We start from the raw sequence: 16380 nt of genomic DNA, 5'->3' as shown, positions 1-16380 counted from the left end.
CGTGGAGAAGCAGCTCAAGCAACTATGGGATAGAGTAGACGATGCTGAAGGACGTGCCCGCCGCAACAACGTCTGCATCCTGGGCATTCCGGAGAGAAGCGAGGGGAGGGACCCCACCCAGTTTGTGGAGGATTGGCTACGGAAGCTGGTGGGCCAAGAAGACCTCACCGCCCTCTACAGTGGGGAACGGGCCCACAGGATGCCATTGCGACCCCCACAACCAGGGGCACCTCCTTGCCCCCTGATCGCTCGTCTCCTCCACTTCAAAGACCGAGACACCGTCCTACGAGCTGCCATGGAGAAAGCGCCACTACGCTTCAAGGATAAGAATATACCGGTCTACCCTGATTTCACACCCACTGTGCAGCGGGCCAGGTCCACCTTCATGGGAGTGAAACGCAAATTGAGGGACAGGAATATGAAATATGCACTTCTGTTCCCTGCTCGGCTCAAAATACTACATAACAACAGGTCCCACTTTTTTGACTCGCCTGAGGAGGCAGAGGAATGGATGGAAGTCACTCTGACCCCACCGGCCTCACAGGACCCATTCGCAGATCACCGCAGCGAAACCCACAGGGGCTCACCAGGCCGACGGACCAACACTCGAAGCCCCGCCCATCATTCATCCCACGGAGCATCGGCGACGACGCATCCCCCTGGACGTCAGACGGCGGGCCACTCGTCATCATCTCCGCAGCAACGACTAACAGAGGAGGCACTGGCCGCACACGACGCGGGAGCAACCGGAGACAGACTCACCGTTACCAATGACACCCACACTGAGGTATCTGGTTCAGTGGACAGCCTGCAGCTATTCCCGAAGATCACAGCCCAGATGGCGGCGGAGTTCTGAACCACGACACGATTGATCCCCTCCGGGTGGTAACGTATGACTGATCCCCTCCTTCACATATGGTGGGTTGCATAGGGGCCCATTATATCGTGGGCTATCATGTCCACGCGGGCCGTTCAGTGACAGTCGACGGAGGCCTACCGCCCCCGGTATGCACACGAACTTAACTGACTTGTGCCCACGTTGGGCACCATGGTTTGGCTCCTGGGCACGTTGGCTCGGGGACCTTTTTGTTCAGGGGTTACATGTTTGCGGGACACTCTCACTTTCTAGCACAGCAGGACATATGTGGTCACCCCGTTGTTTCACATTGCCGCACCACACAGATGGTAATGGGGCCTCTTAACAATTACCAATTGTGCACCTGGAACGTGCGTGGCATGGGATCAGTGCACAAACGACATAGAATTCTTGCACAACTTAACCGCAGAGGGACACAGATTGCTTGCTTGCAAGAGACACATTTGAACGCTGCTGAAAACGTGAAATTGCGCAAGAAATGGAGAGGACAGCTCTTTGCTACCTCCTATTCTGCATTCTCAAGGGGGGCGGCGATTTGGCTCCGTGGCTCTCTTCCCTTCCAGATGCTAGAGCAAAGGGTTGATCAGGAGGGTCGTTATGTATTTGTACGGGGACTGTTGGATGGGGAGGCGGTTGTCATTGGATGTGTGTACTCACCGAACGCAAACCAGTCGGAATTTTTGTTAACGGTCAACAGGGTACTTGCAGATTGGGCTGATCACCGCTGGCTCATTGGGGGTGATTTCAATGCTGTGTTTGATGTTAGACTGGATAGGTCACACCCCCCCTTACAGGCTGCCGAGAGCAGGAAGCAGGCAGAAGCGCTTACGAGTTGGGCTGAGGGCTGGGATTTGGCAGATGCGTGGCGCAGCACACACCCACAGGAAAGGGAATACACTTTTTTCTCCCCACCTCACCAGCTTCACACCAGAATTGACCATGTTTTCTGCTCCCGCTCCCTTACAGCATTGATTGTCCAGACCCAACATATGGGAAAAACCCTATCAGACCACGACCCCGTGGAGATTACATGGCAGTGGGGTAGGAGGCTGGCTCCCATCCCAACCTGGAGACTGTCTCCTGATCTCCTTGAGGATTCGGTCTTCCGGTCCTCCCTGTCCGACACTATAGACACCTACTTCTCCACGAACGCGAACATAGCCAGCACCCGGCAAATAGAATGGGACACTTTCAAAGTCTGTCTTAGGGGGACTGCTATGACCACTAGGGTGGGCAGGAAACAGGAGGTGATCAGCCAACTGAAGGAGGTGGAGGGCTCACTAGCGTCCCTAGAGAATGAAGCAGCGGACACCAATGCACCCTTTACACCACTGCAAGAGGCTCACATTAGGCACGCAGAACTACTGGAAGACCTGCGGCTTCTAGACTATAGGGAATACACGAATAGGCAGCATACACAGGCAGACCGAGCCGGTCCCCTACTAGCCCGCCTCCTACGGGACTCCCCGATCAGCCACCCCATTCTGAGGGTCTTAGACCAGACAGGCCGCCCCGCTACCACCCAAATAGGGATTAATACGGCGTTTAGGGACTATTACACCACGCTGTACGGCCCCCCACAGCCCCTATCAGAGACCGCATTCGTAGCCTTCATGAGGGGTCTAGACCTCCCACAACTCACTGACAAACAGAACAAAGACCTGAAGCGTTCTATTTCAGTAGCAGAAATTAGGCAGGCAATACGAGCTCTCCCGAAGGGTAAGGCCCCCGGAACAGATGGCCTACCAGCTGAATTCTACGCAACATTCATAGACCTCCTGGCCCCGCGGTTACACACTGTTTATCTGCAAGCCCTACGTACAACCTCTCTACCGCAATCATCCATGCACTGATCACGTCCCTCTTGAAACCGGCCAAAGGTGGTCTGCAGATGGCCGATTACAGACCCCTGTCCCTTCTCAATACTGACTCCAAAATATTGAGCAAGGTGCTGGCGACGAGGCTCGTGCAATACGTGACACAGCTGGTCCACCCGGATCAATGTGGTTTTGTAACGGGCCGTAATACAGCCATGAACCTTAGGCGCTTAGCCCAACTCATGCTCGGAGACCATGTGGACACAGACTCCGAAGGCTGCATATCTCTGGATTTGAAACAAGCGTTCGATTCCTTAAGATGGGACTATATGTTCACCACCCTGTTAAAATTCGGGATACCGCCCGAATTTCTCGCCTGGGTCAGATTGCTATACACCATCCCCACAGCTAGGGTGCGTACCTCCAATCAAATCTCAGGTCCCATAGCTATAGCAAGAGGCACCAGGCAGGGCTGCCCGCTCTCCCCTCTCCTCTTTGTCCTTGCCCTCGAACCATTGCTCTGTAGGCTCAGGTTGATGGCCCCCCGCTATGGCATACAACGGCATGGTACGGCGCACATTGTTTCCGCGTATGCGGATGATATTATATTATATCTTCGTGACCTGAGGGGCGACTTGAGCCCTGTTTCCCAGGTTTTTGAGGACTTTAGAGCGATCTCTGGCCTCACCATCAGCGAGTCTAAGTCCTATGGGTTCACCTTTGCAGCCACAGGCGGGTCAGCCCCCCTACCATTCGCCCCTCATGAATTCCAGATGGCAGAAACCACCTTCCGATACCTTGGGATGCAGATATACAGAGAGGCGGACATGATGATAGACGGCAACCTGGGGAGGGCCATCAGAATGCTGAAGTCACAAATTCAGTTCTGGCTAACATTGCCGCTCTCAATACCCGGCAGGGTGGCAATATCCAAGATGGTGATGCTCCCTCGTCTCATCTACTACTTCACCAATTTGCCATTCCAGATCCCAGCAGCAACATTTAAGGCCCTCGACTCCCTACTCACCGAACTTGTGTGGGGAAATGGCCGCAGGCGCATAGGACTGGCCAAATTGCAGCTCCCCTCCGACTCCGGGGGCATGGGCTTACCGGACTTCAGAGCTTACAATTATGCGTGTCAGCTACAGTGGCTGGCTTACTGGGTGGCGGGCCGCAATCTTCATGAGATTAATGTTTCAAAGGACGACCATGCTAAGGGGAGAGTGCACATCTTGCTCCTGCCTGGCTCGGATCTACCAAGAAACGCCCCGCCGCTTCTCAGGCTGGCGATAACATACTGGCGGAAGGCATTAAAGTACACGTCCCCCGAGACAACTTATGCCCCCACGGTCCCACTCTTGGGTATACCACTGGGCTCGGGAACACTCACGACGACCTTGCTGGAGCCCTGGCATGACGCAGGTGTGACACATGTGGGTGACCTGTTTGCGGAGGGACACCTATTATCTTTCGAAGACTTCAGAACCGCACAGGGCGTCCCCGGCGGCTCATTCCTTATGCACGCCGGACTCCGCCATTATGTCACACTCAAATGGTCACCCGAGGGGCGGGAGCCTGTTACGAACCCTCTCGTCACAATGCACTACCTCATGGGCACAGGCGGCCATCTGACCAGGTGGCTCACGGCTAGCATCAAAACGGGGAGGGCGCTTACACTGTCGCCACTTCGGGCGGCATGGGAAGCAGGTATCGGAAGGCCACTGAGAGACAAGGAGTGGGAGCGCATACTTCAGTTCCCCAAAAAAGTAGCTAGGAACCCCAAATACAAGTTCATTCAACTGATGTTGCTACATAAAGCCTACCTTTTCCCGCACCGCCTCCCTGTGATGTTCCCTGAATCGAAAAGCAACTGCCCCCGATGCGATGCTGACGACGCATCGCTGGTACATATGCTGTGGCAATGCCCTAAACTGGGGTATTTCTAGTCAAGTCAAGTCAAAAAGGCTTTATTTCGACATATAACAATATCTTAAAAAGCATACATACAATAAAAAATAATACTTTTCAGTACATTTAAAATAAACTGTAACTTTCTGCTATCAGAAAATGGATCTATAGGTTTTAAAATGAGCATTTAAAACAGACCATATTAAAAAATGTAATTAAACAATTTGCCTAAGTCTTTTTGACCGGATTCGCCATGCCCACCCAAGGTACTTCGAGGTGGCACATGCGTAAAAAGTACGAGTGTCCGAATAGAGGATCCTTAAGGCCACGTTGCAATGTCTAGTGCCCAGAGTACGACACATGGGCTTGAGCCATTTTGACCGTGGAACTGTATATGCAGGACACTCAAATAAAAAGTGGGGGACAGATTCTCTGCGCTGTGGGCAGAAGGGACACCACGGAGCAGTCTGGTATGGGATTTTCCAGTGACAAGTAAATTCCATTACAGGGAGAAGACCAGTTCTGAATTTGAAGTACAGGGACCTTTCCCAAGGGGCTGAGATGGTGTCCAGATACAGTTCTCTATAGGGGGTATCTTTGGACTCCATGAAGTTTCTAGTCGACTTGCATATCGAGGTGGAGGAATTCCTTCTGTTTGTTATCCAATTCCAATAAAGTTGTTTTATTGTGGATTTGGGGGGGGCTGACTGTTGATGCCAAGCTTCTTCCAGCCCCAGATTGATCAGTAAGGCTTTAATATCCGTTAGCCACTTTATTTTCGCCCACCCTGCCGAACTTAGTATCTCCCGTAGACCGTCCGCATAACTTGAGAGTTCAGGAACCCTCCAGATGCGAGCCCACAGAAGCAAAGGGCGTAACTTTGCTAGGTCTTCTATAGCCCGACAGCCCATGTCCAATTGCAGAGGCAAGATGGGGACAGACGGGCCAAGGGACATCAGGCTTCTCAAGAAGGAATTCTCAGCTCGAGTAAGGTCTTTCAAATTCGACATTCCCCATAATTCCGCCCCATACAAGGCAGCACTTACTCCTCTGGCCGCGTAGATGTCCAATACTGCAGCTATGGGTTTAGTTGAGGCTGCTCTCTGCTCTTTTAGCAGGGTCCCGGTTATTCTTTTTAGGTTTAGCAACATTTTGAGCAGATGCTGGTCCCATTTCATGGAATCCACCAACCTGATGCCCAGATAATCGAAGGTTTTAGTCCTGTCCAATGCCACAGAGCCCAATGTTGGCGGAGGGCCCAGTTTTTGCGGAGGGTTCAAAATAAGGTACTTTGTTTTGTCTGTATTTATACAGAGTCCTCTTTGTTTACAAAAATCGTCAAAGCCAGAGAGAAGCTGTTGTAGGCCCATTGGCGATTTTGACAGGAGCAAAGTATCGTCCGCAAAAAGCAGGGTGGGGATGGAGCGACCTGCCAGACGAGGGGCATCTGCTGGAATCCTTGACAAGTGGTCCACCACCCCATTAACATAGAGCGAAAAGAGTGTTGGGGCAAGAACACACCCTTGCCGCACTCCTCTGTTCACATCTATTCTTCGGGTTTTTTGGCCATTGGGACCCCAGCGAATTTGGGCGTAGTTGTTTTCATGAAACTTCATGACCAGGTGGAGCAGGTAAGGTGGCAGGCCAAGATCATTAAGAACCTTCCATAGATTATTTCTGGGGACCAAATCGAAGGCCGTCCGGAGGTCGATGAAGGCCAGATATAATGTACCCTTCCCAATTGTGACGACCTTCCAGTGGATCATAAGAAGCCTTAGCGATTGTTCAATTGTTCCAGTACCAGCACGGAACCCTGCCTGAAAATCCGAAAGGATCCTGTTCTCATCTGCCCATTGCTGTATTCTTGTTAAAAGAACCTTGCCTGCGACTTTTTGTGAGCAGTCGATCAGGCTGATTGGCCTGTAGTTCCCTGGGTCATCTCTCGAGCCTTTTTTGTGAAGGGGAACCACTTCAGCGGCCATCCAAGAGGCAGGCAGAGGTGCGCCTTCCAAAGCAGCATTCAAAACCGAGGAGATCAGTGTGCTCCAATGATCTATGTCAGCTCGGAGTAAGTCACCCGGAAGACCATCGGGGCCAGCCGCCTTGCGTGGAACCAGAGATTTTATTGCACTTTCTGCTTCTATCTTAGTAAACAGACTTTCCTCGAATCTTTCCATCACTCTAAGGGGCTGTGGTAAAACGAAATCCAACGCTTCAACTGCGGTTGCCGTATACAATTTCGAGAAATGTGTAAACCATAAGTCCTCGGTTATATTACAGGTGATAACTGTGTCAAGGGGTCTGTTCTTCTTGTGAACTAAGTCCCAGAAAGCTTTTGCGTTTTTTCCGCTGCTGGCAGCTCGGAGATCCTGCCAGAACTTGTCTTCCCAGTCTCTCTTTGCTGTTTTGAGCTCAGATTTATAGCCCTTCCGTTCAGCGGATATTAGGGTGGCATTTCCACTTTTCACCGCCAGTATCAGGGCTCTCTTCTTGGCACGACACTCCTTCGTGTACCATCCTGACTTGCCTTGTTGATTATTGCGATTAGGGTTCCCTTTTTTTGCTTTGGCCTTGAAAAGGTCCCCAATTGAGAGTGAGACCTCACAGAACAATGCTGTAATCTGAGTGGGGCAAATGGGCTGACTTTTTAAAATGGCACAGGCTGTGGAAGTAACAGTTCTGATACATGCCATTTTCTCCTCATCTATTGCCACTTTGTCCCATTTCAAGCGTCTTAAGCAGTTTGTTGGGACCACTCCTCCCAGTGGCCCTGTTGCAAGAGCATCATGGTTTCCACTTCCAGGGAGGTTCTCTTTCCACCAGGTTGATAGGGTCAAAGAAAGGGCGTTGTGGTCGCTGTCCAGGGAGGGTAGGACTACCATATCCTTCATGTGAGCCCACAAAGAAAAGTTTAGAAGGATATAATCGATCCGGGAAGAATGGCCGACCCTGTTATATGTATGAGCCCCCACTAGGTCTGATGGTGTCCTCCCATTGGCTGCCCTTAGGCCGTGCTCTAAAGTGAGGGAATTTAGTTGGATGATTCTGGGGGTCCAACTATTTATAATGGGCAAGTCAAGTGACGGGACACCTCTCCTAGAGTCTTCATCATTTAGATCCAGGGATTCATCGGGTAACAAAGGCTCGAAAGTGCAATTGAAGTCCCCCATGACCAAAATTAGGGAATCGCTACAGCACTCACCCAGGGCTGCCTCCAGGTCCAAGAGCGTTGGTGACAAAGCTCTCCCGGAGGCCCCTCGTGTATAGATATTAATAATCTCCAGTTTTTCTGCTCTCCTCGGGCAAGTTACAGTGAGGTGCATCAAATCTGGAGTTTTTTGGGGGTGATGGTGTACCCTCCATCCCAAAGTAATGTTTATCCAAACCAAGAGACCTCCGAAGGGGCGACCTCTTCCCGAGGCTGGGATTTCTGCCGGGACAAAAAAGGTGGCATTACCTACTCGGTGCCTTGGCTCTACGCACCATGTCTCTTGAAATGCGCAAACTGAGTGGGGTTCAACGAGCGCCACCCAGTCTGGGACATCTAGCTTACTGCTTAAGCCTGCCACATTCCAACTAATGATTTTCAAAGGGGCATGATGCTGGGATTCATTATAACCGCTTATCTCACCCTGAGGACCCGAAATTTGAGGACTATCCACTAGTTCGAGTTTATCTGTCCCATCACCTGAAGAAATGGGTAGGATTGGGATAGGCGAGGGATGGGGCACAACAATGTTGGTCAGCGGTACCTCCCCTACCAGAGAAGTTGTGTTAGCCCTTTGGGGGGAGACATTTGTTACCTCTAAGGTGTTAAGTCACCAGCCCCAACCCTGTGAGGTGGTTGGTTGGGAGGGGGTCCATGCCCTTGCTCTAGGATCCAAGGTTGGGTAATGAGGGAACCATACACCTCTACCCCCATCTTGAAAGAAATTATTATTATTATTAAGCCCCATTAAGGGGGGGGGGTGATAAAAATACCCCAAATCCCTAGTTTGTATGTCGCAAAAGTTGTGCTGCGACTGTTGGCTACAAATCATACCAGCAGCTCTGGGATCATTGAAATTAATCAACACACAGTCCCCGGTAATAGCCTTACGTCTGTTACCGATCCAACCCACCCGTCGGACGAAGGCTATTCTGCCATCGATGTGCCCTGGGAGGGGTCTATTAGCTTTTAGCCAGGAGAGTGTCTTGTGTTTGAGTTCAGAATAGGACTCACAAGAGCCCTCTTCAAGCTCAGGTACCCCTGTTAAGATAACCACATAGGGCTTGCAGCCAGGAGGAAGGCTAGCATTTGGCGTACGCCGTTTTATCCTGTCTTTGGCTGGGGATTTTGTTGTGGTTTTTGCTGGGGATTTGGGCGCTACATGCGAAGCAGAAGTAGGAGGGGATGTGATTATGATTGCGGCGCCCTTGCTTACGGTCACTGTATCTCCAGTTGCCTTAGTTTTGGAAGTGGTGGGCTTGGGATTTGCAGCAAATTTGACCTTGGGTGCCTTTGGTGCATGGGTGCTGGATTTGTTCATTGGACGAGCCAAACTAGACTCAGGGGTAGGGGTCGATGGGAGGGGTATGGTTCCAATAATAGGTTTGGGAGCCTTAGCCAAGGCAGGCGTTTTTTTTAAACTAGGTGAGGGATCAGGGCGGGCTGTCGGATTAGACGGAACTGTTGGAGCGGCACCGCTCCTTAGCCCACCGTTTTCTTCAGCCTGGGTTTTAGCGTGAAATTTAACTAACGATTTCACTGCATAAAAGTTGTCAAGCATTGACTGCTCAAGTGAGGCTAGTTTGCGTGTGAGGCCATCGATCTTATCTACAAGTGGCATCACCACAGACTTAATGATGCTCTCGACTTGGGGGAAAATGCTAGCATCTATAGGGGCCAATTGCCCAGGAGTGCCCTCGACAGCAGCGTCTCCAATATGGGACGCTTGGGGTTTTGAGTGAGGAACCTGATTCGGAGTAATACCCCCTTTTGGTGTGATGTTCCTACTAACCTTACTGTGAGGTTTTAGAGAGCCTCCCCTACGGGGACTAGTGGGACGCTTTCTCTTCTTTTGAGGGACGGTGCCTAGGGTTAGATTCCCTACAGGTACAGTTTCGGGGACTACCACTCTAGGAGTGTTAGTATCAGAATGGCCTGCAGTGGATGGGGAATTCACCGCTATATTAACAAGCACATGGGGGCTCGAATCATCAGGGGTATTTGCAGTGCGATCTGGAATCTGCCTCTCTGGTGATGGAACACTAAAAAGAGAGGAAGTGGAGTGTGTCGGGTCGAGCACAATACTTGGAGCTGTAGTGGTTACCCTTTCTAAGCTAGCCCTAATCCGACTCACTCTCTCGTCAATGGTGGGGGAATCAACTATTACTAAGGGAGTTGATGGGATATGACCAGGGCTATCAGCTAGGGCAATGGCGCCCAAAGAAGAGCGCTTATTAGACGTGCTAAAGGAGTCCCGAGACAACCTTCGCTCAGCCAAGATTATCTCCTTCTCAACTATGGAAACAGCACGGGTTATGAACTGGTCCATAGTACCTAAAACAACGTCTCCAGCAGATTTCTTTGTCTTGCAAGACCGGGTTCCTGAAGCCATAGTCCTGGTGGCTGGATGTCCGCTTTGTGGGGCCAAGGGATGTGGCCCAGCCCGGCCTCCTCCGGCCCCGGACGGCCACAGACGGTCCCGCCCTTGTCCCGGGCTTCGCCCGGCGCTCCCGCTCGCTCCCGCGTAGCGGTGGAGCAAGCGTTGGTATATAGATGGTGTGATTGGTGAAGGGGCGGGGCTTGCAGGGAGAGCGGCCCAGGTGATTGCAGGCGGGCTATCAGGGACTCCTGGGATATGGAGTCCCTGACCACGCTGCTCGCAGCCCTGCAAGGCTTACCGGCACCCTTGGCGTCTGCACGCACTCCCGAAGTTCCTCAGCTCCCAGACACGAAGCGGGACCCGCGGAGCGGGTCCGGCGAGGAGTAGCCTGGGTCCACAAGAAGGAAGCTGGTCCACCAGCAAACGGGCAGCAGGTACGCACAAAGAGAGTCCCAAAGAGGTAGTGGGAGCGGTGGCTTTTAGCTCCGTAGGTGAAGGGGCGGGGCTTGCAGGGAGAGCGGCCCAGGTGATTGCAGGCGGGCTATCAGGGACTCCTGGGATATGGAGTCCCTGACCACGCTGCTCGCAGCCCTGCAAGGCTTACCGGCACCCTTGGCGTCTGCACGCACTCCCGAAGTTCCTCAGCTCCCAGACACGAAGCGGGACCCGCGGAGCGGGTCCGGCGAGGAGTAGCCTGGGTCCACAAGAAGGAAGCTGGTCCACCAGCAAACGGGCAGCAGGTACGCACAAAGAGAGTCCCCTCTGGACCACTGTCCATGACTCGCTCGAGAAGGCTGGTACTCTATCCCGATCACCTACACTGGAACATACACTCCTAGGGCTGGGGCCATCAGCACGCACCAGAACCGTGGCGACGCGCTTTTCAGATCTAGCCCTGTTGCTGGCAAAGCGTGCCATCACGATGAGATGGAAATCATCCAAACCGCCCAGCCCTGACCTATGGAAAGCGGAGGTAGTACGATGGGGTAAGGCAGAAGGTGAAGCACTACAGCGGGAGGAAAGCAGGGGCCTCCGAAAAACGCCGATCTCGCTGGAATGGTTTGACACATTGGGGGCATTCGAGGTTGGAGATGACGAGGATGGAGAGGATACACATGACTAGCCACTTGTGGTACAATTATGCCCTGATTCACTCTTCCATGCACGGACACTGCCCACGGTGCACTGCGATGGGGTACGGGTAGCCCCGATCCATCGAACACACTACCCCATCCTACCTGTGTGTTCAATCTAAACTACGTTTTACTGCATCGGGGGCGACCCAATTGTCGATAATTCAGTTATATGCCTGTTGAGAGAGTGTTGGGTGGGAATTCTCAGGGGTGGAGGGTGGGACCGGGTACAAACGGGGTTCGTTTGTTTGCTCTAATTCAACGACAAAATGGAAAATCGTTTTAACTATGTCTATATATGCTCTGGGCAAACGCATGCATGTACCACCAGGATAACTACTGAGCTCGTATATGAATATGTGTGCATGTTACTGCTCTACATACTATGCTAATAAAAAGATTTAAAAAAATATATATATATGTTACAGATTACCATGGTTTTAAGTACATGGTCCACTATGTTAGTGAGATCTATTTTAGAAAGAAAACAACATCTACTTTAGACTTACACAAGTAAGGGTATAGTCTAAATTACCTTTGATGCACAAAGCAAGATACCCGGCGGGGCACTCCCGCTTGCTTTTTTTTCTGCTGAGATTTATACTTCACTAAAACCCACCAAGGGACAGGATTCTATGCTCCAAGTTTCTTATCAATAAACTATATCATAACCTTTTATGTGATCCAATAGGGCAGGGTTTGGGTATATTGTTTGCACTCCACTAATATTCCAGGAGATGATAATAACAATACGTTTTGAGGTCACCTTTTATTTAATTTATAGCAACTCCTCAGCATTAGTGTTTTCACAGTTAGTGATAGAAAAACCGGTATAAAGTGCTTTATTATGCTCTAAACATGGTGCATGTTTTCAGGTGCTTGGATTTCACCTGAAAATCATCTGATTCTGCATGTCACACAGTGAGGATTTGCACAAGTAAATATATAGAGCAAGAAAACTGAGCCAGAGTAATTGAGAGGAACTTCTTTTACGGCTTTGGGTGGTTACGTGACTGTCACAAACCACTCATTCACTCCTCTCTAATAAATGATGAAGGACCTCAATCGGATAACCCTGGTTTTATCAGCAGATAAAATCTCCCCAGGGAAAAAACATTTCTAGAACCAATGTTTTTCTACCCTCCAAGTTTCGATTTAAGGAGAGGTCAGAATGTGTAGTAACTAATCATCAAAAACCGACCTCGAAATCAAAAAACAGGCCCAAGCAGCCTTTTTCGATAGGCTTTAAATACTTTTATCAGGCTGTAATCGAATGCTATCTCAGACTCTTCGCTAAACGTTAGCGCCAAAGCAATTTCTAAGCTCAACTGCCTCTTCATATATGGAAACGAACCGACTTGTAATAGGGAAATTTCCAATTATTCTTTTTTCCCATTTTATGGTTATTTTTACTTCGTTTGTTGCTTATCTTCAGCACGGAACCACTCAAAGATGTTGGCTGTAGGAACCAACGAAAACACTAAGAATACATGTATTTATTTAACTTATTCTTTATTCAGTAAATGCTACCATAAACGTTCACATAGATACAGTTAACATACTAACTTTAAAATCAAAAAATTGTTGGATCCAACGAAAACACTAAAAATATAACATAACATTCCTCAGAGAGCTCTGGAAGGCAAAATGCGCTATTTTCTCCACTCATGCTTGTAATATATCAGAAATGTCTAACTTTGACATAATATGTGATCCATGATAAACGTTTGCGTTCAAAAATCTCATTTATAGAATGAACGTGCAAGACTTCTAAAACAATTTTCTTGCATGGAAGGTATGAGTCAAAGTTGATAATTGCATGTATTGTTTTCTTGGAATACATGTGCAATTTTGCAGTGATGAGCAAACTAATCAACGTGAATATGATGCATATGGGTGCACACAAAGAATGCATTTATAATACACATAAGTGTACACCAACGAGGACTAGAAAATAGGTTCATTTCCAGTAAACAAAAGGGTGTATCTTACGGTTGTATTTAACATCTTTTGTAGATAACTGACACTGCACATGTTAATTACCCCCAATTATTTTAAAAGCTTTGCTAAGTGCTTTTAACATACAATGAAAAACAGTTTTTAACTGGTTGTGCTGGTTAGCGCTATACTAAATTAATAAGCAGTGGCAAAGTCATTGATTCTGTCTTTAATGTGTCTATGCCGGTAAAAGCAGGCTTTTACAACACTTTTAAAATGCATTGAACGCCACATGGGGGCCGATTCCGATCCAGTAAAATAACCATCCGTACGATTCGCATCCGGAGCCGTCTCCATACGACTCGTACACATGCCGTACGACCCGACGAGTACGATCCGGACCGGGAAATCAGGACGCGATTCGTACGGTCCACGTCAGGTAAGGGCAATTCGTACGGAAAAGCGCACAATCACATACACACCGTATGGCGTGTACAACCCATGATCGCAGGGGTATGCGCCGTACCCCTGCGATCATGGGGGTAAGCGCCGTACACTCAGCGTACATGGGGTACGCACTGTACACCCAGTGTACATGGGGTACGGTGCGTACCCCATGTACGCTGGGTGTACGGTGCGTACCCCCCATGATCGCAAGGGTACGCGCCAAACCTCTGCGATCATGGGGGCACGCGCCGTACCCGGGGGGCCGTTACGTACCTGTTTCGGCGCGAACTCTGCTTTTGCAGCTGTTTTCAGCTCCCGCAGAAAAAGGGTTGTACGGTGCGTACCCGACACGTATCGTACTTGCTGGGTCGTATAAACCAGCCGCGAACCGTACATATGTCGCGTACAGCGGGTTCCGAGTGACAATCGTATGGAGATTAGAGCCGTACGGTCTCTGTACGATTCGTACGGAGTCCAGCTGCTGGTACGAATCGTACTTTGTCGTACGTACGGGATACGTTGCAGGGTACGAATCGTACGGAAAAAACGCTCCGAACGGCTATTCGGAGCGGTTTTTACCTGATCGGAATCGACCCCATGGTGTGTGCAGCACTGAACCCAGCCCTACTGGACTTGGCAATGAGGAAAAAGTACCAAAGAAGGATTGTTTTTACTAGAATTCATAGACAACTGGATGTGGCAAATAGTGGGATGAACGAGTATACTTTTCGAATGTAAAACAGCCCCTTGCCCATTGCAATGGAAACTAAAATAGCATAAAGTTACAGTCGCCTCTGTGTGAAGTCAAAGCTCATTCTAGGTACATTTTTAAATAATTGTAAATAGGTCACGCCAGACATTAAAAAAACAAGCTGTTTAAGCACATCTGAGGGACCTGCACAGTGTGGTCATTGACAGATCTTTTTACATGACGCATATAGATCGTGGTATCTCGTGGGCCGGATTCACACCTCTCCTCAATGGGGCTGCTTATATGACTAGGAGGGGCAGCACCAAAATGTATAAGAAGCTCCCTCCCGTGCAAATAGGCCACACAGTGGAAGTCAACATGCCAGGATTATCTCAGCAGCCTTTATACCAAAGGTACCCACCCCACACAAGTATGTCAAGTCCCACAATAAGGCCCAGATGTATTTAGCACCCAAACTACGCCGTATCATAACGGTAGAAGAAAATAGTAACGGGCTGTAGGGAACAGAGGCTTCTGGCAGAGCTACCATGGATAACCCCCGTCAGCATGCCTTTACCACACGGCGGTCGCACTTTGCATAGTGCTATGTTCAGATGTCAGTGGACCGCCAGGGAACTACTCTCTCACACGTGCACCATCTGAAACCAGAGCACAGTGACTCATCGTCAACGGCGGTGACCTTGCCGGATACACGCAGAGCAGCGGAATAACAGGATCACGGCGCGCGGCTGCCACGCTTTCCCTTAAGCCTTCCTACTAATAAAGACTGTGCCTCGAGACATGCATGGGGCAATCCACTGACTCCTCTCCACGCCCTGGGTGTCAATCCCTTAGGCCTCGGGCCTCACCACCCACCCCTGCTGAAGAGCAAGAGACACCCACGCGTCACGTGGGGAAACAGACGCACACTAAACGTCTCTTTACATTCAACCGTCTATCCTCGCGCGCGGCGGTTCAATCAAGTTGCGCATCTCGCGCTTAGGTGAGGCAGCGCAAGCTTTTTATATATATCTTTTGGAATAGCACGTTGTTTTTCCTTGACAGTGGACGCGCCCACAACCACCCTGTACAAATGGTACCTCCCATGTACTCACTTCTCGTCAGGCACATCCTTGTGCTTAGTGCTGTCAGTCGAGTCCTCTGAGCCCCCTTCTGTCTTGGTGCAGAGCCTCCGGACGGAACAAAGCAGCGGCGCCCGCTGTCCACAGGACTCCCCGGGACAGAACGGAGCGAGGGCGGGTGGAGACCCGGCATTCTCTCTCACCAGCCACTGTGCAACAGCGCTAGTTCTCAGAGTGGGCTGTAGCAACCCCCGAAGAAGCACCACCGAACTGCCCAGACGCAGCATACTGTCCTTGCTGTAACGCGCAATAAACGCGTCTGTAATTAGACAAAACAGTAGCAGCTAAGCACCTCTAAGCAAGCTCTCTACAAGGTTGACATGCAGACTTGTATTACGATCCATGTATAAGCAATACCGAGCCCGCCCATATCCCTCGGCTATTGGTCGTTTATTTGTAGCTGTCACCATAGTTGCGATTAGATTGGTTGAACTCCCTAGATCCCCCGCCCTCCAATGACGTTAACCGTCCAATGTGATGTCACTTCTGCTGTGGCGTTCTAGAACTGGGGAATTGGAAATTCGATGTCATCACTGACTGTGTGATGGCCAGGAATAGGGCACGACTTGTTGCGCGTCTTCTTTTTCTTGCCTTTGTGAATGAGTTTCGAGTGTTCGATGCAGTCGAGGCTCACTTTGTTTCTGAGATTTACGAAGCAGTATTCCTGGTTGATGGATTATACCTGGAAATTTGACAATTCCCAGTGTTGCCGTGGCTCTCAAATATTCATGACTAATTTTGGGGGGCTGCGTGTCTCGTGCTGGAAATTGTTATAATGAACGTGAAAACTTCCGGAAGCAAACAGACTGATGATCTTTCTTTCAGAATTTATTCCCATC

At 50.0% G+C, this 16380-nt stretch overlaps 1 protein-coding gene across 2 annotated transcripts in view; it reads right to left on the bottom strand.

Annotated features, from left to right (window-relative positions):
* GLS (glutaminase) overlaps positions 1-15901 on the bottom strand; it is an 811930-nt gene extending 796029 nt beyond the window's left edge. For both annotated transcript variants that reach the window (XM_086955380.1, XM_086955381.1), the window contains exon 1: positions 15515-15901. In XM_086955380.1, coding sequence (XP_086811506.1) covers positions 15515-15768 — 254 coding nt within the window. In that variant the 5' untranslated portion in view covers positions 15769-15901. The remainder of the gene's footprint in view (positions 1-15514) is intronic.
* Positions 15902-16380: the final 479 nt, after the last annotated feature.

This window comes from Lissotriton vulgaris, chromosome 2_1, assembly GCF_964263255.1.
Source record: "Lissotriton vulgaris chromosome 2_1, aLisVul1.2, whole genome shotgun sequence".
Lineage (NCBI taxonomy): Eukaryota > Metazoa > Chordata > Amphibia > Caudata > Salamandridae > Lissotriton > Lissotriton vulgaris.
The sequence above is the reverse complement of the archived record's forward strand: the minus strand, read 5'-3'. Positions and strand labels throughout refer to the sequence as shown.